The 24,825-nt window shown below is 45.3% G+C and overlaps 1 protein-coding gene across 3 annotated transcripts in view; it reads right to left on the bottom strand.

The window, feature by feature from the left end:
* LOC310854143 (CLIP-associating protein 1-B-like) overlaps positions 1-23,339 on the bottom strand; it is a 95,049-nt gene extending 71,710 nt beyond the window's left edge. For 2 of the 3 annotated variants that reach the window (XM_083758661.1, XM_083758662.1), the window contains exon 1: positions 726-881. In XM_083758661.1, coding sequence (XP_083614787.1) covers positions 726-762 — 37 coding nt within the window. In that variant the 5' untranslated portion in view covers positions 763-881. Of the gene's footprint in view, positions 1-725; positions 882-23,160 lie in introns of those variants that run through there. The other variant, XM_083758660.1, reaches the window with a different exon arrangement.
* Between the last annotated feature and the right edge of the window lie 1,486 nt (positions 23,340-24,825).

The raw sequence follows: 24,825 nt of genomic DNA, 5'->3' as shown, positions 1-24,825 counted from the left end.
ATTACATATACCTTTTGGGGTCCTTTACATGAAATATTGAGCACCACTGATACAGAAACATGAGGTATTTCAGAAAACTGTCAGAATATGGAAGATTTGTTTTTGTAATTTCGACGTCAGGCGAAACAGAGAGACCTCTGTTACTGAACAAACACTCTATAGCAACGATTACTATCACAATATAATGATTTAACCTTTTAACCAAAACACCTTTTGTTTGAACCAAAACATATCACCTGACCCTACATTTAATAACACATTCCCATGCATCCCAGACCAATGAGACCATGCGTCTGGTTTAAAAAAGCGTGAGGGACAGTTCCATTACAGCACTATGTAAGTCATTTAGCTGTTTCTATAACCATGAGGGACAGTTCCATTACACTGCCAAAGCAAAGCACGCTGTGTTTACATTTATTATGATGTTCAGTGGCCGCAGGCATGAATCTCTCTTATTTACAGTATACCACCACGCTGTTTGTACACACCCTCTCATCCATCCCTCTCTCTCTCTGACTCCCCTTGCTCTCTCTCTCTCTCTCTCTCTCTCTCTCTCTCTCTCTCATTTCATTCATCTCCAGACGACATGCACGTCGCAGCTTGCATTAATCACCGACCGTACCACCTCCGGCATTCATCCTTTACTACAACACACCTCCCCCCCTCTCTCCCCCCATATCTCTCTCTCTCTTCCCCCCCCCCACAGAAACAAGAGTGAGTCTTACAGGAGCAAATGCGACGGCAGACCAGCTTCCTCAACATGCTGGCAGGTGGGACGGACGGACGGACGCACAGACAGACAGGTACGACAGGCAGACAGACAGCCTATAGAGCTCCTTTAGGTCCTCACATCGCTGTGGCAGGACGACGCAGGGGCCGCCGGCCGGTGGAGAGCCACGCAGCGGAGCCGGAGAGCAGACGCGAGCGGAACAGAGGATGAGAGGAGAGGAGAGGAGAGGAGAGGAGAGGAGGGGAACTGATCCGCTCGCCGGCCCCTCCCTCCCTCCCTCCCTCGACGGAGTCTGGGAGCACGTGTCACATCCACCCTCCTCCCCTGAGCGCGCACACACACACACACCCGCGCACTTCTTATAATGAACACAGGCATCATTGTGGCTGGTGTTGTGTGCTGAGATGCAGAGGTTGCTTAACTCTCCGAGTTGAGGGACACTGTCTTCAAGACCAGCGTGCAGAGGAGAGGGAGAGGGAGAGGGAGAGGGAGAGGAGAGGAGAGGAGAGGAGAGGAGAGGAGAGGGAGAGGGAGAGGGAGAGGAGAGGAGAGGAGAGGAGAGGAGAGGAGAGGAGAGGAGAGGAGAGGAGAGGAGAGGAGAGGAGAGGAGAGGAGAGGAGAGGAGAGTGCTGACTGACGCATCTTTCTCCACGGTTTCATTGAGAAAGAAAATCCCTTCAGAGCCCTTTAAAGACTCTTTCCTTTTTCATCCCATTTATCCGTCAGAATGTATTGAACTACATTTGCCTGCCTGGGGAAATTGTACTACGCACAATCATTCCATGACTTTCACTTGTAAATGTCAATAATAGTGATTTCGTTAATCACGTCCACTTTAAGATATATAAGGGGAAAAAACAGAAAGGTGTCGGTTTACTTGAACGCAGGTGAGCGATACTGCCTACAGACAGACAGACAGACAGACAGACAGACAGACAGACAGACAGACGGTGAAACCTCTGCGAGGAGAATGTGGGCGGGGCATCAGTGAGAGCTGTGATGTCATCATGACTCAGGAGGAGAGTGGAGCAGACTACTATGGTGGTGGGAAATGTACACAAATGTTTTTTACTTTACAAGTAAGTATAAATACTGCAATATAAAAATACTCTAGTACAAGTAAAAGTCCAGAATTAAAATGTACTTGAGTAAAAGTACAAAAGTATTGGCATCAAAATGTTCTTAATGTACTAAATGTACGTAACCCATTTAGGCCTGACGTCGAAATTTTAGAAATGTCTTCAAAATCCTGAACGTTTTCTGAAAAACCTTATGTTTCTGTATCAGTGGTGCTCATTATTTCATGTCAAGGACCGCAAGAATTATATACATGTAATATGCCTCCGAAAATGTTATTCCAGGGACCTCCCCAGAAGCAAAGATTTGAGTTAAAAACGTTCGCTCTGAAATAATATATATTCAAAGATTTGAGGCACATTTTCATGATATTTCAAAAATAGTAGACCTACAGTACAAGTTCATAGTGCGGCGGTGCCTCGCTATGAGCTTGTAGATCTGCTATTTTTCAATAGCTAAAGTATAAAATAATGCTATAAACACCAAAAGGGGTTCCCACCGAAAATGGGTTTTAACCCATTCTGACCGGGCACCCATTTTGGTGTTAGCATCATGTTATGCTTTAGCTATTGAAAAATAGCAGATCTACAAGCTCATATCGCGCCACCGAGTGGCGCGATACGAGCTTGTAGGTCTGCCATTTTTGAAAAATCGAAGAACGACTGACATTTTTAGAATCTGATCTCAGGTCAGAATGGGTTCGTCAGACCAGTGTTTGTCCAGTGGAAAACCTCGTATGAATCTGATCTCAGGTCAGAATGGGTTAAAGTATCAAAAGTTCAAACTCAAACAAAACAAACATATCCAGACTCTCTCTTACCTAAACATTTTAGGGAAGAGAGTCCCCCCCCCCTTCATCGTACTAGTCATAGTCAGTTTTCCATCAAAAAAAGGTTTGGGAACCACTGCTCTAACCACAAGGACACTGAGCTGCTTTAATATCATCTATTAAATTATATTAAAGAGTATAAGAACAGTAACCGTCCTATTGACAGATGACCTGTTCCTCCACAAGATGGCACTGCTGCTCACATATTGTTTTTTCTTTGACAAAACAGTGACAACAGTTTTCTGGAAAAACCCATGTTTCTGTGTCAGTCGTTCTCAAACATTTTCATGTCAAGGACCCCCAAAAATATATGTATTTGGCCGCCGACCCCCCATCTGAGAATATGTCCTTCCAGGTACAAATGTTTGCTCTGAAAGAATATATATTCAAAGATTTGTGCCCCCACATTTTCACCAGTTTAAAAAAATAGCAGACCCACAAGCTATGAGCTTGTAGATCTGCTATTTTTCAACAGCTAAAGTATACCATATGCTTAAAACACCAAAAGGGGTTCCTGTCCTGAATGGGTTAAATACTTTAACTAATTTACAAATCTACTCGGGCAGTTTTTAAGTTGCTCGATTCAGTATTTAGATATTTGATTCATTTTGATCAGACAAATATATGGTAGGCCTACTATTAACCCATTCTGGGCAGGAACCCATTTTGGTGTTTTAAGCATTATGTTATACTTTAGCTGTTGAAAATAGCAGCTCTACAAGCTCATAGCGCGGCACCGAGTGCAAATCTTTGAATATATATTCTTTCAGAGCCAACGTTTTTAACTCAAATCTTTGCTTCTGGGGGTCCCTGGAACAACATATTCTCAGATGGGGGTCGGTGGCCAATTACATATGATTCTGGGGGTCCTTGACATGAAAATGTTTGAGAACCACTGACATAGAAACATGGGTTTTCAGGAAAACTGTCATGTTTCAGAAGACATTTTGTAGAATCGAACTGACAAATGAACATGATGATAGTATGACACAATTACGGACACATTCGCAAATCCAACCTGAGTGCCAAGCAGTGGCGTTTCCAGGAATTACATTTTGGGCAGGCAAGATGTGTTAATTGTCATCTCCCCTGCGCACAATCGTAGCACTAAATGGTTTTCAAAGAGATATACCTGCCAGACGAGTAGGATACAAAGAGATATACCTGCCAGACAGTAGGATACAAAGAGATATACCTGCCAGACAGTAGGATACAGAGAGATATACCTGCCAGACAGTAGGATACAAAGAGATATACCTGCCAGACAGTAGGATACAGAGATATACCTGCCAGACAGGAGGATACAAAGAGATATACCTGCCAGACAGTAGGATACAAAGAGATATACCTGCCAGACAGTAGGATACAAAGAGATATACCTGCCAGACAGTAGGATACAAAGAGATATACCTGCCAGACGAGTAGGATACAAAGAGATATACCTGCCAGACAGTAGGATACAAAGAGATATACCTGCCAGACAGTAGGATACAAAGAGATATACCTGCCAGACAGTAGGATACAAAGAGATATACCTGCCAGACGAGTAGGATACAAAGAGATATACCTGCCAGACGAGTAGGATACAAAGAGATATACCTGCCAGACAGTAGGATACAAAGAGATATACCTGCCAGACAGTAGGATACAAAGGCTGAAAGGCATTTACATTCCAATGGGTGAATGAGGGTCGCACTCTACCGCAACGGCCAATCAGCTGTCCACTAATAGTTCTCAGGTCTTGTTTTTGTCCTCTCTTTTTGAGTGGTGCAACCACTCCTACAACCAGCAATGTCCGTGTTCACCCGCCTATGTGTTCGCCTATGTACCTATGTGGTCATGAGCACCAGTATATGACCATTAGTACCAGTAGGGGCGCTGTTTGCCAGAAACAGAGAGAGAGAGATAGTATTAGTGCTGCACTGTTGCCTGCTAATGAGAGAGAGAGAGAGAGAGAGAGAGAGAGAGAGGAGAGGAGGGGGGGGAGAGAGATAGAGAGAGGGGAGTTGCACCACTCAGTTCACACAGGTGTGATTTTTTTCTCATTGTATGGATTTTGGCCAGGCAGAAGTGGATTATTATTGTAGATACCCCTCTGGTGCCAAGCAGGGCAGCATTGGGTACCACATTTTTAAGTGGTGCAACCACAGGATACAGAGAAGAAATTGGAACGATACAGAGAAGAAATTGGAACGATACAAATTGGAACGATGCAGAGAACCAATAGACGGGAGTTGCACCACTTGGTTCACACTGGTGTGATTTTTTTAATAGTCGTTGGTATGACTCGGCTGGGTATTGAACCACGTCGACGACCTCCCAAAGCCCAGGACGGACACTCACAACTATTCAGTATTTAAGTCCGACGTCATTTTGTAGTGCTACGTTACGTCCGGGTCCAAGTGGCACCAGCTCCCGTCTGCATCCCATTGTAAATAGAATATCTAAACGCTTGAATCTTTTTAAATTGACGTTATTTTTCAGAAAGGAAGCCATAGAGGGTTAAAATGGGTCTTAATGCTTCCAACTCGAGTGGAATTATTAATGTTTTGTACAAGTGTCCATGACAACAAAAATATATGATGTGGAGACAATAAAGACTATTATTATCATTATTATTGAAGGTGGAACAGTCCATTTGCTCGGTAAAATATTTCTGGGGTATATTTACAATGTGTGCAGGCTTGAGTATGTTGAATCTAGTTTGCATTAATGAGGATTTAGTTGACACAATCAAATAAAATGGCGATAGTATTCCATGTGGGGCAGACGGCCTGTTACAGCCAGATTTGGGAGAGCAGCGCAGCTTTGTTGTTGCGAGGAAAGCGGTAAAATGAGACTTTCGTGGTTGTTTTCGTCTCAGATTTAGTCCGACGGGAGCGTCACAGTATAACTCCATGGGGACACAAAAGCGACACAAAAGTAGGACCCGGAAGTATCTCAGGAGGGGGCGCTCACGTCACAGCTAAAATACTGAATAGGCCACTGAGCCGGTTGCCCTTTCAACTTCAACAAATAAAAACTATAACATTGTTAGGAAGGGACTATAGTGGACAAGAAAACTTGCTGAAAATAGCCGATCTACAAGCTCACAACACGTGACGCGCTGTGAGCTTGTAGATCGGCTATGTTCGGCAAGTATAAAAACAGTCATTACGACGGCATCAAGGCCCGCCAAAATACATTTTAGTCGACTAAATCAACTGTAGATTTAGGCGACTAAAATCTTATGATATTTAGTCGACTAAAACTAGACTAAACACTAGAACATTCCGGGTGACTAAAATGTGACTAAAACTAAATAAAAAACTATTCAAGAGACTATGACTAAAACTGAAATCAAAATTCGAACATGAAAACAGATGAAAGGGCCTGTGGCATGCTGCCGAAGTTGCACCACTCAGTTCACACGGGTGTGATTTGTTTTTACAGGACAGTTACAGGAGTTTTCACTACATGGTGTTTGTGATAAATGTAAGCTTACTCTAATCACAGTAAACATCACGTCTCCAGTCATTTTCAAGTTACTGTAGTCCGTACTGTAGTCACTTCAGTTCAGCACAGCTGTATTGTACTGTAGTATCGAACCGAGAATAATTTTGAATAGACAATAATTTTGAATCGTGGGACAACCCATAGATTCACAGCCCTATTTCCAATGCACTCCTCGCAATGCAAAACATCTGCAACTAGAAAAAGTGCCCTTCTGGGCACAGGTCTCCACCAGGTTATCCACAGATCCGTGCAGTTAGAGGTAAAAACACTTTTCGGCCAGTTATAGCGCCACCTTGAGGCTGAGTTGAAATTGTTGATGTGGCATTTTGTCCTCGGCCTAGTGGGAATGTGGGTGCACAATTTCACGGAAATCACGCGATGTGTTCATGATTTGCAGCATTTTGTTTGAAACTGAGCACTCCTGTGAACTTTGGAAGCCAATCTTAACCAATCAGGATGGAGTGTGAGAAATATGAAAGACCGGTTTGGTTGAATGGCTCTAGAGAGACTGTGTACCAATTTGCGTGATGTTTGGACAAAATCTGTAGGTGTGCTGTGCAAAAACCTGTTTTGCACAAAGCGGCCTCCTGGTGGCGCTATAACAGGCCGTTCTGGAAAGTTTGGGGCAGAGGTTCATGGTTGGCATCCAGGGAGTGTGTGTGCAAAATTTGGCATCGACCGGGTTAACGGTGGCTGAGATTAGCTGGTCACGGACGGACGGACGGACGGACGGACGGACACACGGACACACGGACACACGGACGGACGGACGGAGTGCAAAACATACTCTCCCCATGCCTTCGGCTGGTGGAGACAATAAAACAGGCTATACTTCATCACAGTGAATTGAGATTCATCAACAATAAAAACAGGGCCTACATCATCTTCAGGGAAACCGGGGAAAAAAAACGTTTAATCTGAAGATCCAGCTTCCACATGAGATACGTTATATGGGCAATGAGATAAGTATGCCTTACAATAAACTTTAAATCCATATCATATGGTCTGCCTTCCGCAAAAACCATATGACCAACACGTTATTAAGAACGCTGTGTTGAATGCCAGCCAGGTCACAAGTTCTGCAGCAGGGCTGGGGTGGGAAACCTACCGGACCCTAACGGACTCTGACAGGAGATCTCTCTGCTGCTAATTCACAAAATGACCAGGAAGAGGTGAGGTCGTTGCGTTGCGTCAACGGGGGCTGCTGGATGAAAGCCCCCCCCCCCCCTGCTACACGAGTAGGATTTTATGAGATTATGTCAGGTACAGTAGGTACAGTATGTGCGATGAGGAGCTTCCAAACATGTTTTTAACGGTGGTCACATCCGGCTTAACGTAGAGGTCAGTGTCAGCGACTGGGAAACCGACAGGGGAATTGTCGAGCGTACAGGGAGCTTGTACTCTACAGTACTGTACAGTACTGTACGTAATAGGGGAACCGCCAGGGAAGACAATGCCCATCTGCCCCATGGCAGGGAAATATAAACCTTCAGGCAAGATGCTTATCACTTGAGAGGGGATACAACCTCAACACTTGATAGCTATGTCAATAATGCCCCATACTCCACAGACCACGAATGCAGCATACATTTACTATTGTGAAAGAAATGCAAATGCCACTCCTTTCCATGCCATTATACTGTATACCGGAAGGCAGCATTCAGGAGAATTGCTTTTGATCAAGGTTCAGAACAGTTATCTGGGAGGAGGAGGAGGAGGAGGAGGAGGAGGAGGAGGTGAAGAAGAAGGAGGTTGAGGAGGAGGAGGAGGTAGAGGTGGTTCTCACAGGTAACAAGACAACTCATCCCGTTTCTGTTTTCCTCTCAGAATTTTCCCCAGTGAGGGGTGGGAGAGGCTGGACAGCAGACGGCTGGACTTTGAATTTCTCTAACTATAAACTTTCATGACAGCAGAACAGCCTAAGTACAAATATAATTTATGAAAAGCTACTACAGTGAAGTCTGTTCACAGAAGTTGTTGTAGGATATGTGGGGATTATCTGACGAGGTACCATCTGAGGGGGCAAAACCTTACATATACTAAATAATACTAAATTGTTTATAGGGTCAATATAAGTAAAATAATATAGCCTTTCCACAGGAGTATCTTTTTATATATATATATGGTGAAATTCCGGGAGGAAAAACGGCAAGCACCGGGGTGAGTTGTCCAGTATTCTTCTCACATAGCTCAAGCTTCCATTCACGCTTTCCTCCGCCTCCTCGCCACACACACACACACACACACCCATCCATTCATCCATCCATTCACACCACCCAGATGATCTCCAATGTAGGAGAAACGTCTTCGGTTACAATAAATACAGCCACAGCTGCTGCTGACTCAATACATGAGATAATACTCCGTAAGAAATGGTTTCACTGGAGCGTTTTCATTGTTGGCGTTGTACGGAGTGAAAAAATGCTGTACAGGAGGCTTTCCCTCCGACAGATTTAATCCTTTCTGAACGGGAACCCCCTTTTGATGCTATTTTTGATAAATCGTGAAAACGTGTCGCAAATCTTTGAATGTATACGCTTTCAGAGCGAACGTTTTTTTTAGCGCAAATCTTTGCTTCTGGTTGAGGTCCCTGGAGGAACAACATGTTTTCAGATGGGGGTCGGCAGGGCCAATTACAGATATTTCTGGGGGTCCTTGACATGAAAAAGGTTGAGCACCACTGACATAGAAACAGAGGTGCATGGTCTTGGTCTCAGGTCGAAATGTTTTAATAGAGAAACTAGTTCTGCATGAAGGGGGGGGGGGGGACCACTGGGACAGAGAGATAATGCATACCAGACAATGTGTATTATTATTCTGCATCGACTGCCATTTCAAAAGCATCACGGGCACAAAAGGCGATACACAATGAATGAATTAAGTGTTTTTTCCCCGGCAAACATTATGTCCTCGTTATCATGATTAAGCATTTTCAACCTGGACTGATCCCTATTTTGGGCATCGTAGAGGAAATCTTTCCAAATGACCAAAAATAGCAAAAAAAAAACATCACTCACTCACAACACGTTGTGAGCTTGCAGATCAGGTATTCTTTTCATCACAAGACAAAGTGCAATAGTTGCTGCCACCTAATGGCACAGTAGTTAACGGCAACAACACAGACTGTAACGATTCAGATCATGTCTGTCTGTCTGTCTGTCTGTCTGTCTGTCTGTCTGTCTGTCTGTCTGTCTGCAGAACACGTTTCTCTGTTAACCCATTTTGGGCAGGAACCCCTTTTGGTGTTAGCATCATGTTATGCTTTGGCTATTGAAAAATAGCAGATCTAATAGCTCGTAGCGCGCCACAGCTTGCCTTGTAGGTCTGCTATTTTTGAAAAATCTGAAAACTGTCAGGATGACTGTAGAAGACATTTTTTTAATCTGATCTCAGGTCAGAATGGGTTAAGACCATGTCTGTCTGTCTGTCTGTCTGTCTGTCTGTCTGTACGAACACAATGGACCCCAGTCTGTGTATAGGTCAGCCGTTGGCCAGAAAAAGCCCCCAGACCAGCAGCAACGAGGCAGAGTGAAAAGCTCTCAGTACTTTCCATTCCTGCACGCCGTGTGTCCATTATTCAGGAGGAGGTGGTGCAACCTGGCCCAGAGCAGGGCAGGCCTCCTGTCATCCCTCACCAGCCACACCACGGGCCCTCCCGGAGGCCGTGTGCGTCATCCCAGACCCAGGCAGCTTATTTATTCAGAGCCAGCTATACGGTACAATCCTATCCGTTTCTTCCTCGATCTCAAAATGACATCCATGGGTACCTACAGGTATCTATGTTAGACACACCCACAGACACACCCCCAGATTCTCAGCCACACCCACAGGTTTATTGTGGAGTGTGGAGTAGCTATTCAACCACCAGGTGGCGTCGGCCCATGATGAGCAGAGCTATTAAGTCTTAATAGCAGGGACCCCCTTAGCTGAGAAAGATGAAGCAGGGACCCCCTTAGCTGAGATAGAGATGAAGCAGGGACCCCCTTAGCTGAGAAAGATGAAGCAGGGACCCCCTTAGCTGAGAGAGATGAAGCAGGGACCCCCTTAGCTGAGATAGAGATGAAGCAGGGACCCCCTTAGCTGAGAGAGATGAAGCAGGGACCCCCCTTAGCTGAGAGAGAGATGAAGCAGGGACCCCCTTAGCTGAGAGAGATGAAGCAGGGACCCCCTTAGCTGAGAGAGATGAAGCAGGGACCCCCTTAGCTGAGAGAGAGATGAAGCAGGGACCCCCCTTAGCTGAGAGAGAGATGAAGCAGGGACCCCCTTAGCTGAGAGAGATGAAGCAGGGACCCCCCTTAGCTGAGAGAGATATGAAGCAGGGACCCCCTTAGCTGAGAGAGATGAAGCAGGGACCCCCTTAGCTGATAGAGATATGAAGCAGGGACCCCCTTAGCTGAGAGAGAGATGAAGCAGGGACCCCCTTAGCTGAAAGAGAGATGAAGCAGGGACCCCCTTAGCTGAGAGAGATGAAGCAGGGACCCCCTTAGCTGAGAGAGAGATGAAGCAGGGACCCCCTTAGCTGAGAGAGAGATGAAGCAGGGACCCCTTAGCTGAGAGAGAGATGAAGCAGGGACCCCCTTAGCTGAGAGAGATGAAGCAGGGACCCCCTTAGCTGAGAGAGATGAAGCAGGGACCCCCTTAGCTGAGATAGAGATGAAGCAGGGACCCCCCTTAGCTGAGAGAGAGATGAAGCAGGGACCCCCTTAGCTGAGAGAGATGAAGCAGGGACCCCCTTAGCTGAGATAGAGATGAAGCAGGGACCCCCCTTAGCTGAGAGAGAGATGAAGCAGGGACCCCCTTAGCTGAGAGAGAGATGAAGCAGGGACCCCCTTAGCTGAGAGAGATGAAGCAGGGACCCCCTTAGCTGAGAGAGAGATGAAGCAGGGACCCCTTAGCTGAGAGAGAGATGAAGCAGGGACCCCCTTAGCTGAGAGAGAGATGAAGCAGGGACCCCCTTAGCTGAGAGAGAGATGAAGCAGGGACCCCTTAGCTGAGAGAGAGATGAAGCAGGGACCCCCTTAGCTGAGAGAGAGATGAAGCAGGGACCCCCTTAGCTGAGAGAGATGAAGCAGGGACCCCCTTAGCTGAGAGAGAGATGAAGCAGGGACCCCTTAGCTGAGAGAGAGATGAAGCAGGGACCCCCCTTAGCTGAGAGAGATATGAAGCAGGGACCCCCTTAGCAGAGAGATGAAGCTACCCCCTTAGTGCATTTAAATAAGTGGTTCTCAACCAGTGGTCCGGGGACCACCAGTGGTCCTTGAGGGGGTTCCAGGTGGTCCGGGGACCACCAGTGGTCCTTGAGGGGGTTCCAGGTGGTCCGGGGACCACCAGTGGCCCTCGAGGGGGTTCCAGGTGGTCCGGGGACCACCAGTGGTCCTTGAGGGGGTTCCAGGTGGTCCGGGGACCACCAGTGGTCCTTGGGGGGGTTCCAGGTGGTCCGGGGACCACCAGTGGCCCTCGAGGGGGTTCCAGGTGGTCCGGGGACCACCAGTGGTCCTTGGGGGGGTTCCAGGTGGTCCGGGGACCACCAGTGGCCCTCGAGGGGGTTCCAGGTGGTCCGGGGACCACCAGTGGTCCTTGGGGGGGTTCCAGGTGGTCCGGGGACCACCAGTGGTCCTTGGGGGGGTTCCAGGTGGTCTGGGGACCACCAGTGGTCCTTGGGGGGATTCCAGGTGGTCCCCATATGCAGCCTAAATGATGGAGCGTTGGTAACCAAATGGTTACCAACTGTCATCTGGGGCAATATTACTTAAGAGTAATATGTTTACTTTACTTATTACTCATTAGAAATAGTAATACTATGACATTACTTATTACTTGGAATCAAGAGTAATATAGTTACATATTACTTTATATTACTTTTCAACCGGGCCCCTTCCACCCACTAAATAAGCCAGCTCTTTTTACAACTGAATCCAATTCATTGGAATAATCAGCCAAACTGTATAATTACAGCATGTAAAACAAAATATTCAACAAAGAACCTTTTTTGCATGGTGGGGAACATAGAACCTGGGGAACATAGGTACGCTCCCAACAAGAATTGAACTGGCACAATATATCTTGTAATTTTTTTTGAGAGGACCCCCTGTTCTGAGGACCCCCAAAGTAATCATATTTGAACTGGGGATCCCCCACCCAGACAAGCAACAGAATGGTTCCACAGATAAATATTGTGAAAATAGCCAATCTACAAGCTCGTTGTGAACTTGTAGATCGGCTATTTTCACCAGTTTGACCAGTTTTTATAGCATGGTTTGCTGATTACTTTTGATGCAGTAATGGTATTTTTTCTTTTAGAGCCTTTGAGGCATTATAAAAGTCTTAAAAGTCCTTAAATTGACACTTCACTGTCATCTGGGGTCCCACAGGTTGAGAACGATATGATAGGATCTCCAGCTTCAAGTGTCTCTTTAGACATGCTAATAAGCTGGTCAGGCTACTACTTTGCCTCAACCCCCGAATCCAACTAACACCTCCACACTTGAAAGGCTGGAAGGGCTTAGAGAGTTGCAGAACCACGTTACAAAATGCCATGCAGGTCGCATATGACCACACGTGTGTTGCCTGGCATGTACAGTATGATAAAGTGAGGGCACAAATCACTGAAGGGCTGAGCCATGCAGATCAAATTGCACTAACTAGTATTCACACTTTCGCTCTTATAGTCTTACCTGTTCAAACAATGTGAACATTCTACAAAGTAGAAGAATTTGTAACAGCCAAAAAACGTAATTGTTTGGTTGAACTTTGTATTTACTATTTCTCTCTTTTTTTTCTTTTACTTACTTAGAGCTTAACAAGAATGTTACAAGTCATCTCATCTTAAAGAAACATTTAAAAAATGTTAGGGCATAAAACCCAAAGTTGTTAAACCTTTTATTATTCTCATTTTGATTTGTTATTTATAGAAAATAAAAGTGACTTATTGGGAAACAAGTGTTTTTCTTTACAAACCAAGATATTGGCCTAAATTATAATTATATAGCCCTCAATGCTGAAAAAGGAGGTTTAAAAAAAATAGATTGATAGTAAGGGTCTGTCTGCCTGCCTGCCAAATTACAATATTTGCCTCTGAGATGTGGAGTAGAAGTAAAAGTATTGGAAATCGGTAATACTTTAGGCTCTTTGGATGCAAGAGAATATAGAGTATTTTAATTCGTATTTAATGATGTTAAATACGAATTTAATTTAATACTTGCCAGGGAACTTCAGTTTACTGGCAAGACAGTTCATATTACCCCACCCCCCACGGCGCATTCAACACCTTTAGCTGTGTCCCAAACAATGGTGCCAGGGTGCCAACTGTGCTCTCCTCGCAAGACTGTGTTCACTGAGTCTATATTGAGTTAAAGTTTTCCTTAGTTTTGGGTCAGTTACTGTGCTCAAGTATTCTACTAATGTGTATTCCCTGTTTAGAGCTAAATAGCATTCCATTTTGCTCTGGTTTTGAGTAGATCTGTTCCAGTGTGTGAGATAGCTTTCTTTTTGTTTTCTTATGATTTGGTGTAGCAAATTCAGATTTAAGCTCAGTCTTTGAACAATCTGTTCTGAGGACCCCAAATGCCAAATGCCATCTGAATTAGTTAAAAGCAGGCTCTGTACCCAAACATGCCTGTATTTAGCATGTCCTGGTTTGTGCTGATTAAAAATGCTAGTCTGTTGCAATCTTTTAGTAGTATTTGACTCTCTCTCCCCAGTGTCTAGCCAAACAGGTTATGTTAATTGTATACAGTAGTGAGCATACAGAGAGAGAGAGAGAGAGAGAGAGTGGGGGGGGGGTTCCACGGGGGGGTTCCACCCTCAGTATATTCCTCTGCTTAACCCCAAAGCAGTTTTCCAAATGAATGTCATTGAACAATAATCAAACAAGACAAAACAAAACAAAGGAATGTGTCCATTATGTCACTTCAATGTTGTCTTCTTCTTAAAATAATGACCTCAGGATACATCACTGAGGATACATCCCAGGTGCATCCATGCAATGTTTTTTTAGTTATGCCTAAGTGATTTTTTTTAGGGTTTTCAGGAAGAAAAAAAAACTGATAGGCCTATTTTTTTTAAATAGGATTAAACCTTAGACTTGTTTTATTACTCTTAAACAGATACAGGCTTTGAGAAAGCATATTCAAAGAGCCTAGTGACAGTCAGGGGTAAATATAAACTGTTACAGACTTACTCCTGATGACATCACAAAACCATTGAAAAAATCCTATTTTGGCATGCATGGTAAACCTATTAATTTAAGTTTTTATATTTAAATGATATTAAGAAAGTCACTCACCATTCCACAGTGGTGGAAAGTAAGTGCATTTACTTAAGTACTGTACAATTTTGAGGCATTTGTACTTTACTTTAGTATTCATGAATTCCAATACTTTTACTTCTACTCCACTACATCTCAGAGGCAAATATTGTATTTGTACGCCAAAAAATGCATTAACCAATTCCTCAGTATAGTAAGTAGACTATTTGAAAATAGCAGATCTACAAGCTCACAATATGTCGTAAAGCTCCTTTGAATTTAATTTAATTTAGATTTTATGTCTCATTTCAAGTTTTCAAATATATAAAAATATTTTGAAAATAGCAGATCAACAAGCTCACACTACATCGCACGCTATTTTAAAATGGCCAAATTGTTAATGTGTATTTTATTTACTTCTACTCCACTACATCTCAGAGGCAAATATTGTATTTGTACGCCACTACATTTATTTGCAAACTTTAGTTAATGTACAGTTAATGTACAGTTAACCCCCAGTCCACAGTACAGGGGGTCCTCAGAACAGGGGTTATGATGTAACTAAATACATAATTATATAAAAAAGTGGGCAGAAGCGTGTTTACCAAAAGTACAAAAAGGGTTTAATTGCAAACATTTCATCAATAATCATCAAGACAATATTCAGATTAAAGAGATATGCCAGGGACCCCCATTTGAAGAGATATGCCAGGGACCCCCATTTGAAGAGATATGCCAGGGACCCCCCCCCCCCTCCATACTCCATAGACTAATGCATGTCAAACTGGGGGTCCTTGAAATTAAACGGGAGTTGAGCGCAGCGCGCACCTCTCTGACTCTGTGTAAAATCTCTGACTCTGTGATAAATAATGGGTAGCGCAGTCTTCTCTTACTTACTCATAGTAAGTGTTTTCAGTCAGGGTGGTGGTCCCCAGGTTGATTTTCAGTCAGGGTGGTGGTCCCCAGGTTGATTCTCAGTCAGGGTGGTGGTCCCCAGGTTGATTTTCAGTCAGGGTGGTGGTCCCCAGGTTGATTCTCAGTCAGGGTGGTGGTCCCCAGGTTAATTTTCAGTCAGGGTGGTGGTCCCCAGGTTGATTTTCAGTCAGGGTGGTGGTCCCCAGGTTGATTCTCAGTCAGGGTGGTGGTCCCCAGGTTAAGTTTCAGTCAGGGTGGTGGTCCCCAGGTTGATTCTCAGTCAGGGTGGTGGTCCCCAGGTTGATTCTCAGTCAGGGTGGTGGTCCCCAGGTTGATTTTCAGTCAGGGTGGTGGTCCCCAGGTTGATTCTCAGTCAGGGTGGTGGTCCCCAGGTTAAGTTTCAGTCAGGGTGGTGGTCCCCAGGTTGATTCTCAGTCAGGGTGGTGGTCCCCAGGTTGATTCTCAGTCAGGGTGGTGGTCCCCAGGTTAATTTTCAGTCAGGGTGGTGGTCCCCAGGTTGATTTTCAGTCAGGGTGGTGGTCCCCAGGTTGATTCTCAGTCAGGGTGGTGGTCCCCAGGTTAAGTTTCAGTCAGGGTGGTGGTCCCCAGGTTGATTCTCAGTCAGGGTGGTGGTCCCCAGGTTGATTCTCAGTCAGGGTGGTGGTCCCCAGGTTAAGTTTCAGTCAGGGTGGTGGTCCCCAGGTTGATTCTCAGTCAGGGTGGTGGTCCCCAGGTTGATTCTCAGTCAGGGTGGTGGTCCCCAGGTTGATTTTCAGTCAGGGTGGTGGTCCCCAGGTTGATTCTCAGTCAGGGTGGTGGTCCCCAGGTTAAGTTTCAGTCAGGGTGGTGGTCCCCAGGTTGATTCTCAGTCAGGGTGGTGGTCCCCAGGTTGATTCTCAGTCAGGGTGGTGGTCCCCAGGTTAATTTTCAGTCAGGGTGGTGGTCCCCAGGTTGATTTTCAGTCAGGGTGGTGGTCCCCAGGTTGATTCTCAGTCAGGGTGGTGGTCCCCAGGTTAAGTTTCAGTCAGGGTGGTGGTCCCCAGGTTGATTCTCAGTCAGGGTGGTGGTCCCCAGGTTGATTCTCAGTCAGGGTGGTGGTCCCCAGGTTAAGTTTCAGTCAGGGTGGTGGTCCCCAGGTTGATTCTCAGTCAGGGTGGTGGTCCCCAGGTTGATTCTCAGTCAGGGTGGTGGTCCCCAGGTTGATTTTCAGTCAGGGTGGTGGTCCCCAGGTTGATTCTCAGTCAGGGTGGTGGTCCCCAGGTTAATTTTCAGTCAGGGTGGTGGTCCCCAGGTTGATTTTCAGTCAGGGTGGTGGTCCCCAGGTTGATTCTCAGTCAGGGTGGTGGTCCCCAGGTTAATTGTCAGTCAGGGTGGTGGTCCCCAGGTTGATTCTCAGTCAGGGTGGTGGTCCCCAGGTTAAGTTTCAGTCAGGGTGGTGGTCCCTGGTTCATAATCAGTTGAAAACCCCTGGATTAAACCTTAGACTTGTTTTATTACTCTTAAACAGATACAGGCTTTGAGAAAGCATATTCAAAGAGCCTAGTGACAGTCAGGGGTAAATATAAACTGTTACTGACTTACTCCTGATGACATCACAAAACCATTGAAAAGATCCTATTTTGGCATGCATGGTAAACCTATTAATTTAAGTTTTTATATTTAAATGCTATTAAGAAAGTCACTCACCATTCCACAGTGGTGGAAAGTAAGTGCATTTACTTAAGTACTGTACAATTTTGAGGCATTTGTACTTTACTTTAGTATTCATGAATTCCAATACTTTTACTTCTACTCCACTACATCTCAGAGGCAAATATTGTTGCTCTGGCCTCTGTCCTACTGTCCTACTGCCACCTACTGTCCGTTTATTATATTACACAGTGGGTGAAAAAAACACACCCCTTAAGACTAAACCACACCCATCAGAGGTGTGGCTTCCAGAGGTACCCAGGTTCTTTTAAAAACCTATAGGTACCTCTAGGTACTGGCCTGGTACAGACGAAGGGGACAGTACTGTAGCTACTAGGCTACAGCCGCTATACACTTCTAGCAAAAGGATCTCGTGGCGGTGCTGGTGAAGTTAAGGGCTGAATACTTGGTCTGCATTCTGCATCTTGGTGCCAGAACTGGATGATTAAAAGTGGGTCTGGGTTTAACAGCGGTTTCCCAAACCTTTTCATGTCAAGGACCTCCAAATTGACACTATAATTATTTGTAAAGATATGCCAGGGACCCGCCATATAAGAGAAGATTTTTACGCAGTTAATTTCACTCGGCTGTTTAATTTCAAGGACGCCCAGTTTGACATGCATTAGTCTACGGACCGTCGGACCCCCATTTAATGGAGAAGAACGGATCTTTTTTTTTTAAATCCAAAATGAGTTAATTAATAGCACAGGCAGACTCTTCACATACTAGAGCATGTCTGAAATAAATGTCAGAGCTGATATCAACATGTAAATATAAAATAAATGCTTAAACATGTAGCTATGGTGTAATGTTAAGAGTCCACAGAAGTGAACCTTTTCAAGCCTGTTTTCTCAACTCGCTGTTTCTCTGCAAGACGTTACTCTATAAGCCATATCTCCAAAACTGGTGGGTCAAACTGAACAACCAATATGTCAATTTGAACCTATGATTCCCTGCTTTCATATAACATAAAGGAAAAAAGGAATCTCAGTTGGGAAAACACACAGATTACAAATATGAGCTATCTTAACCACTTAAAAGCGACCGACCGAAAAGTATGACAGAAAAGTACAATGTGCCATAATTATCCAGGTTAAGACGTCATGTTCTCTCCGTGTCCCCTAAGGCAGTGGTTCACATTTTTTAACCCATTCTGACCTGAGATCAGATTCATACGAGGTTTCCACTGGACACACACTGGTCTGATGAACCCATTCTGACCTGAGATCAGATTCTAAAGATGTCAGTCGTTCTTCGATTTTTCAAAAATAGCAGACCTACAAGCTCGTAGCGCGACACTCGGTGGCGCGCTATGAGCTTGTAGATCTGCTATTTTTCAATAGCTAAAGCATGACACGATGCTAACACCAAAATGGGTTAAGGCAGCGGTTCACATTTTTCATGTCAAGGACCCCCAAATTGACCCCCAAATTGATACTAAATAGCCTGCGGACCCCCATTTGAAAAGATATGCCAGGGACCCCCATAAGAGAAGATTTTTACGGCTCTAGCAGAGATTCTCAACCCGTTTAATTTCAAGCACCCCCAGTTTGACATGCATTAGTCTACGGACCCCCATTTAATGGAATTTCTATCTCTGGGACCCCCCAATTTATATTGAAAAAAAACAATGCTAATTTAACTCTGAGAGCGTACAAATGGGTCCATTTGGTTCCAAATGATCATTTAGCTGGGTCCCCCCTGGAACTCCCTCAAGTACCCCTGGGGGTCCCCGGACCCCACTTTGGGAACCACTGCCCTAAGGTAGGTAGCCTCACAAAAAAACATGCAGTAATCCAGGTCTCTAAACCGGGGGGAATATAACACGTTCCTTCCATGCGCTACATCCCCCCCCCCCCCCCCCCCCGGTCAGGTGAAAAGAAACAGCTTGGACTCCTCATGCATAGAAGGAAGCATGAGGTCAGCCCTCCCCAGGTTGGCAGAGGAAGGGGAAAGGGAAAAGAAATCGTGCGATAAGAATTGAATTAACCCATTCTGACCGGGCACCCATTTTGGTGTTGGCATCATGTTATGCTTTAGCTATTGAAAAATAGCAGATCTACAAGCTCATATCGCGCCACCGAGTGGCGCGATACGAGCTTGTAGGTCTGCTATTTTTTGAAAAATCGAAGAACGACTGACATTTTTAGAATCTGATCTCAGGTCAGAATGGGTTAATCAGACCAGTGTGTGTCCAGTGGAAAACTCGTATGAATCTGATCTCAGGTCAGAATGGGTTAAAAAAAGAAGACGTCTCTCGCTCTATCTGTGCGTGTCGTGCAAAGCATGCGTCGGCATGACGACAGCCACCTCCTCCAGTCATTTAACGGCCAATCAATACCGAACAATGACCCGCACTGTGGTCGATTAATCAATGCACGCAGCGTGCACGGAGCTCAGCAACAGCCCCTGCAGTGACCCCCAGTATCTATCTGCTTTGATAAGCCCTGTTCTATATAGCGCAATCACTTTATTACGGCATTACATTCTTCACGGATCGGTCGGTCGGTCAGATGACGTTTGATCAATAACTCACGAGACGAGTCAAGGCTGTGTCGGAATGAGCAAACACAACACAACACAACATTAACACATCTTGGGCGGGAACCCCATTTGGTGTTTTAAGCATTATGCTATGCTTTAGCTATTGGAAAATAGCACTATTTTTGAAAAGTCGTGAGAATGTGGCGCAAATCTTTGAATATATATTTCAGAGGGAACATTTTTTAGCTAAAATTTGGCTTCTGGGGGGTCCCTGGAACTACATATTTTGAGATGGGGGTCCGTGGCCCAATAGAGATAATTCTGGGGGTTCTTGACATGAAAAGGGTTGAGCACCACCGACATAGAAACATGAGTTTTTCAGAATTCTTTTTTAAGTCTTTTTTTTTTTTTTATCGCCCTCAGTCCAAAATGGGTTAATCAATGTATACGAGACAATGGATGAGTCTGATGTCGTGATGCAAACAGCACTAATACACACACACAGCCTGGAGGCCTATTCTATTCACTCTCCAGTTTGAGGTGATAGCTTATCACCACGGTGTAATGTTCTAAATGTTTGTAAAACCACAACGTTACGTCAGCGACGCCGACACATCTCTCAGTCTTTATACTGTCCAGCAAGTCCTTTCGCTCTGGGACCCTCACCCCGTTCACTGATTGGTCTAGAAGTTGGGCTCAAAAACTCAAAACTTGCTAGCCTTGCAATTGGCTATTTTCACAATTTCTGCCTCCTTCTCATATTATTTGACAATATGGCCAATGTTTGACCAGTTATAGTATAGTTTGTTGATTACTTTTGATGCAATAAAGTGTTCTATTTTACTGTTACTTCACTGTGTGTGTGTGTGTGTGTGTGTGTGTGTGTGTGTGTGTGTGTGTCCAAATCATGAAGAAACCCCCCTGGGATAATATGAGGAACATCCATCCATCCATCTTCAACCGCTTATCCGTAGTCGGGTCGCGGGGGCAACAGCTCCACCAGAGAGCTCCAGACATTCCTCTCAAGAGCAACATTAGTAACTTAACTTCCTCCTGGGGGGATCCCGAGGCGTTCCAAGGCCAGATATGCCCACCACACACTGGCTGTGTCCGCCGCGCGTCGCCGCGCGGCGGACACAGCCGCCTCCATTATTTTCAATGAACCTATCGCACACCGGCTGCGTCCGACGCGCGCTGGCGCGCGGTCACGCCTCGCCTGCCGCGCCGATGCACCGCTGTTCTATTTTCCAGGCGTTGCCGCGCGGCCTCCACCCGGCTATCCGTGGGCGTGGCAATGGAATATAGTCAACAAAACTCCCCAGCCACGTGGTAGCGCAAATAATGTTTGTTATGAGCTGGTCGAGCCGGCTCCATTCACTGCCATGTATTCATAGCACTTCCTGTGTGAGTTTGGCTCTCATGAAAGTGTCCATGAAAGTGTCATGGCGCAGCCCAGTCACGTGACCACTATCCCTTCCTTCTCAGAGCTTCCTTGGATTCCATGCCATTTCTATGTCATTCCCAGTGCCGGGGCAGAGGTTCCCAAGGGAGTTCCAGGGGGTCCCCAGCTAAATGATAGTTTGGAACCAATTCAAGCAAATGGACCCTTATCGGGTCTGTAACTCTGAGAGTTAATTAACATTGATTTTACAATATAAATTGAGGGTCTCAAATGCCATCAAATGGGGGTCGGCGTGGACTAATGCACGTCAAACCGGGGGTCCTTGAAATTAAACCGGTCGAGTATCACTGCTAGAGCCGTACACATCTTGGGTGGTCCCTGGCATATCTTTTCAAATGGGGGTCCGCGGGCGGGCTAATTAGTGTCATTTTTGGGGTCCTTGACAAGAAAAAGCTTGGGAACCACTGCCATGAGTACACAGCGGGGACTTAACTGGCCAGAAAACACAGCACATTCTCCCCTATTAGCGCCACAAAGACCCGAATATTGTTGCCCTGTGCACTATAAAACTATAATAACTAATATTGCTGCCCTGTGCACTATAAAACTGGAGGCCTTGCAGTGGTGTCGGACAAAGACCTTTCCATATACTACATTTCATTACTTTTTACTATCGTGAAGAATTTCCGCACGGACGGATGCTATGTTTCTCTTTAATCTGTGCAGAAATATGCAGTGTTGTTGCATGGCAGGCATTTTGTTTATCCTTTAATAAAACAGCTATGCAGGTCTACTCTACTCTACACACACACACACACACACACACACCGTGAATGTAATTTATCGGCACGGCCGCGGATGTGCCAATAAACTAGATCTATGGCGTCTAGCACCTTTTATTACCGTCTTATTTCCTGCTTTAAATGGCATACGGATAACGTGTGCAAACACTAAGCATCCATAGTCTTGTTTTCCCGGCACATGAATTAAAGGTGCTAATTCTGCTAAATAATTCAGTTTGATAATTGATTCGACATTGACGGGCAGACCGTCAGTCGCATTCGGTGCGACATGGTAGCCTAATTCCGGTTGTAATTGGCTCTGGGCCAAAGGCAAAGACGATCAATATCACAGCAACATCAACAACGCTATTATCCTGGTGGAGACCTGCATGTGCCCCCCCGAGGGACACTTCTTCTAGCTCTCGCACTGTCTTGTCTTGTCTTGTTGTACACCTGTCCATGTTGTATAACTGTACTTTTCTGTCCAAACCAAAACCAAATTCATAACATGTTTACATGTCAGGGAAATAAAGACTTCTGATTCTGAGCAACAACAAACAGAAAGGAGGAGAAAGGAGGAAAAAAGAGAGAAAAACACGATCTGTGGAATGCCCAACTAAGTGGTGACGGAAAGGCCTACAGCAGCTGTATCAAATATTAACGACCATGACCTGATATGCTTCACCTGCGGCGACAAACGCTGATATCTTAAGACAAGAAGCCTGCGGTTCACCTCAACGCAATTACTCAATTAGCCAAAAAAGGTCTGAGTTAATTGCCGTAACGGGACAGCTATACTAACACAAAAAAAAACAACACACGGATTGTATAAGTGATATTCTTCCACCTTTATGAGTCTGTATGAGGCTCACCTCGCCTTCACGTCAACGTGCTGCCCATGAATAAAAGAGGATTTGTGACAACGTTTAGCATTATGGGGCAAATACCTTCTCTCCATACAATCAGAAAAAGTCAGTGGAGAGAGAGAGAGAGGGTGAAATGCATTGCCTTGCACGCATACATTACTAGAAGAGACGTCCATAGAATGACCAAAATGTACAGTACGTACGTGCAGCGAGCGAAGTACAGTAGTAAAGAAAATCGATGCATTTACCTGCAGGGTCCGAGCTCAACTTCATGTATATAGTGCCTTTTCTCTTTTCAATAACAACAACAACAACAACACAACAACGTGTTAAAATAGTAGCCACTAGTATTGCTGCTCTTATCAACGGCAGCGATACATAAACAAACACGCACCACTGGTTCCAGAACAGAACAGCGCTGCCTGGAATGAGGCGACACTCGCAGGAGAAAACCGAACGGAGATAATGTGTGTGTGTGCGTCGATGCGTTCACCTGCCGTCAGAGAGGGTCAGAACTCTCAGCTGACCAGCAGTCTTAAAGGACCTGACAACAAGCTGTGTTAATGGTTAATGAGCTAAAAGAAACCCCAAAGAGACAGACAGACAGACGGTCACAGACAGACAGACAGACGGTCACAGACAGTACCTTCTCCTGTGGTCATGGCTGCGACGGAGCCTCCTCACATCACACGACACCCTCACGGCGCACGCATGCACACACACACAAACACACACACACGCACACACACTCACACACACACAGCTGACAGCTCCAGCTGAGAGGAAATGTAGTCGTCCCGTGGTGCTGTTGCCACTGACTGCAATGTCCCTGCACCTCTCCTCCCCTCTCCTCCCGTCCCCTCTCCCCTCTCCTCTCTCCTCTCCCCCCTCCCCTCCCCTCCCCTCTCCTCCCTCTCCCCTCCCCTCCCCTCCCCTCCCCTCCACAACCTGGTCTTGTGACTGCACGGCCCGACAGCTGCTGCCACACCCCCTTTCCTCCTTCAAAATAAAAGCACCTCCTCCCCCCCACCGCCCCCACCCCCGGTTGTTTTGGGACTAATGGCCCTGGAGGATTTCTTCTGTGGTGTCAGACAGTGTGCGTTTGACTTTCATGTTGATGTTTCTTTCCGTCTCTCTCTCTCTCTCTCTCTCTCTCTCTCTCTCTCTCTCTCTCTCTCTCTCTCAATTAAATTTCAAAAGGCTTTATTGGCATGATAAATATGTTCTACATTGCCAAAGCATACATACAACAAAACAAAAGTCAACATTGCGCACACAGAGACTCTGTCCCTCTCTCTCTCCCTCTCTCTCTCTCTCTCTCTCTCTCTCTCTCCTTCCTTCTACCCATTCTGGGCGGGAACCCCTTTTGGTGTTTTAACTAAGCATTATGTTATACTTTAGCTATTGAAAAATAGCTCGTAGTGGCACGCTACGAGCTTGCCTTGTAGGTCTGCTATTTTAGAAAAATCGTAAAAATGCGGCACAAATCTTCTATATATATATATATTCTTTATTCTAACTTTTTGTTTTTCCGACGTCAGGCCTAACTGGGTTAACCTCTCTCTCTGCATCTCTCTCTCTCATTCTGTATGTATGCAGACCTTTAGAAGAGGTCTCCACACACACACACACACACACACACACACACACACACACACACACACACACACACACACACACACACACACACACACACACACACACACACACACACACACAGACACAGACACAGACACACACACACACACACACACACACACACACACACACACACACACACTATTGGCCCGAGAGGTAAAGGCCTGTTGTTGCCAGGAGGAGGAACAGGGTCCACTCCACCAATCAAATCATTCCATTCTGCAGCAATTCGGTGCACAGAACCGGACCGGTGCACAGAATTATAACATATTAAAGGTTTTATGACATTCATTTTCATTTATTTTTATTTTTTATTTTAGGTTTTATGACCTCAATTACACCCAAAAAACCTGAACTTTGAACATTCAGTGGATTTTCTGTGGTCTGAAGTTTTCTTTGGGGTTTTTTGAGCCTTTTGAGCTACAATGAAAACAGGCAACACAGTGAAACAGTGACATCTGCTGGCAAATCCCATTGACATATATGGGATTTGCAGTAAGTGATGTCACTTACTGCCGGCAAATCAGAGCACCTGTTTGAGCCAGAAAACCCCAGATCACAGAAAATCTACTGAATGTTAAAAGTTCATGTTTTTTGGGTGCAATTGAGATTAGAAAACCTAAAAAAAACAAGAACAATTCCAAAACCTTTTTTTTTAATGTCACAATCCCTT

The sequence above is a fragment of the Protomyctophum parallelum genome (genome assembly GCF_964188405.1).
Source record: "Protomyctophum parallelum genome assembly, chromosome: 23".
NCBI classification, from domain to species: domain Eukaryota; kingdom Metazoa; phylum Chordata; class Actinopteri; order Myctophiformes; family Myctophidae; genus Protomyctophum; species Protomyctophum parallelum.
Note: the sequence above shows the minus strand (reverse complement) of the source record. Positions and strands in the feature narration are given on the sequence as shown.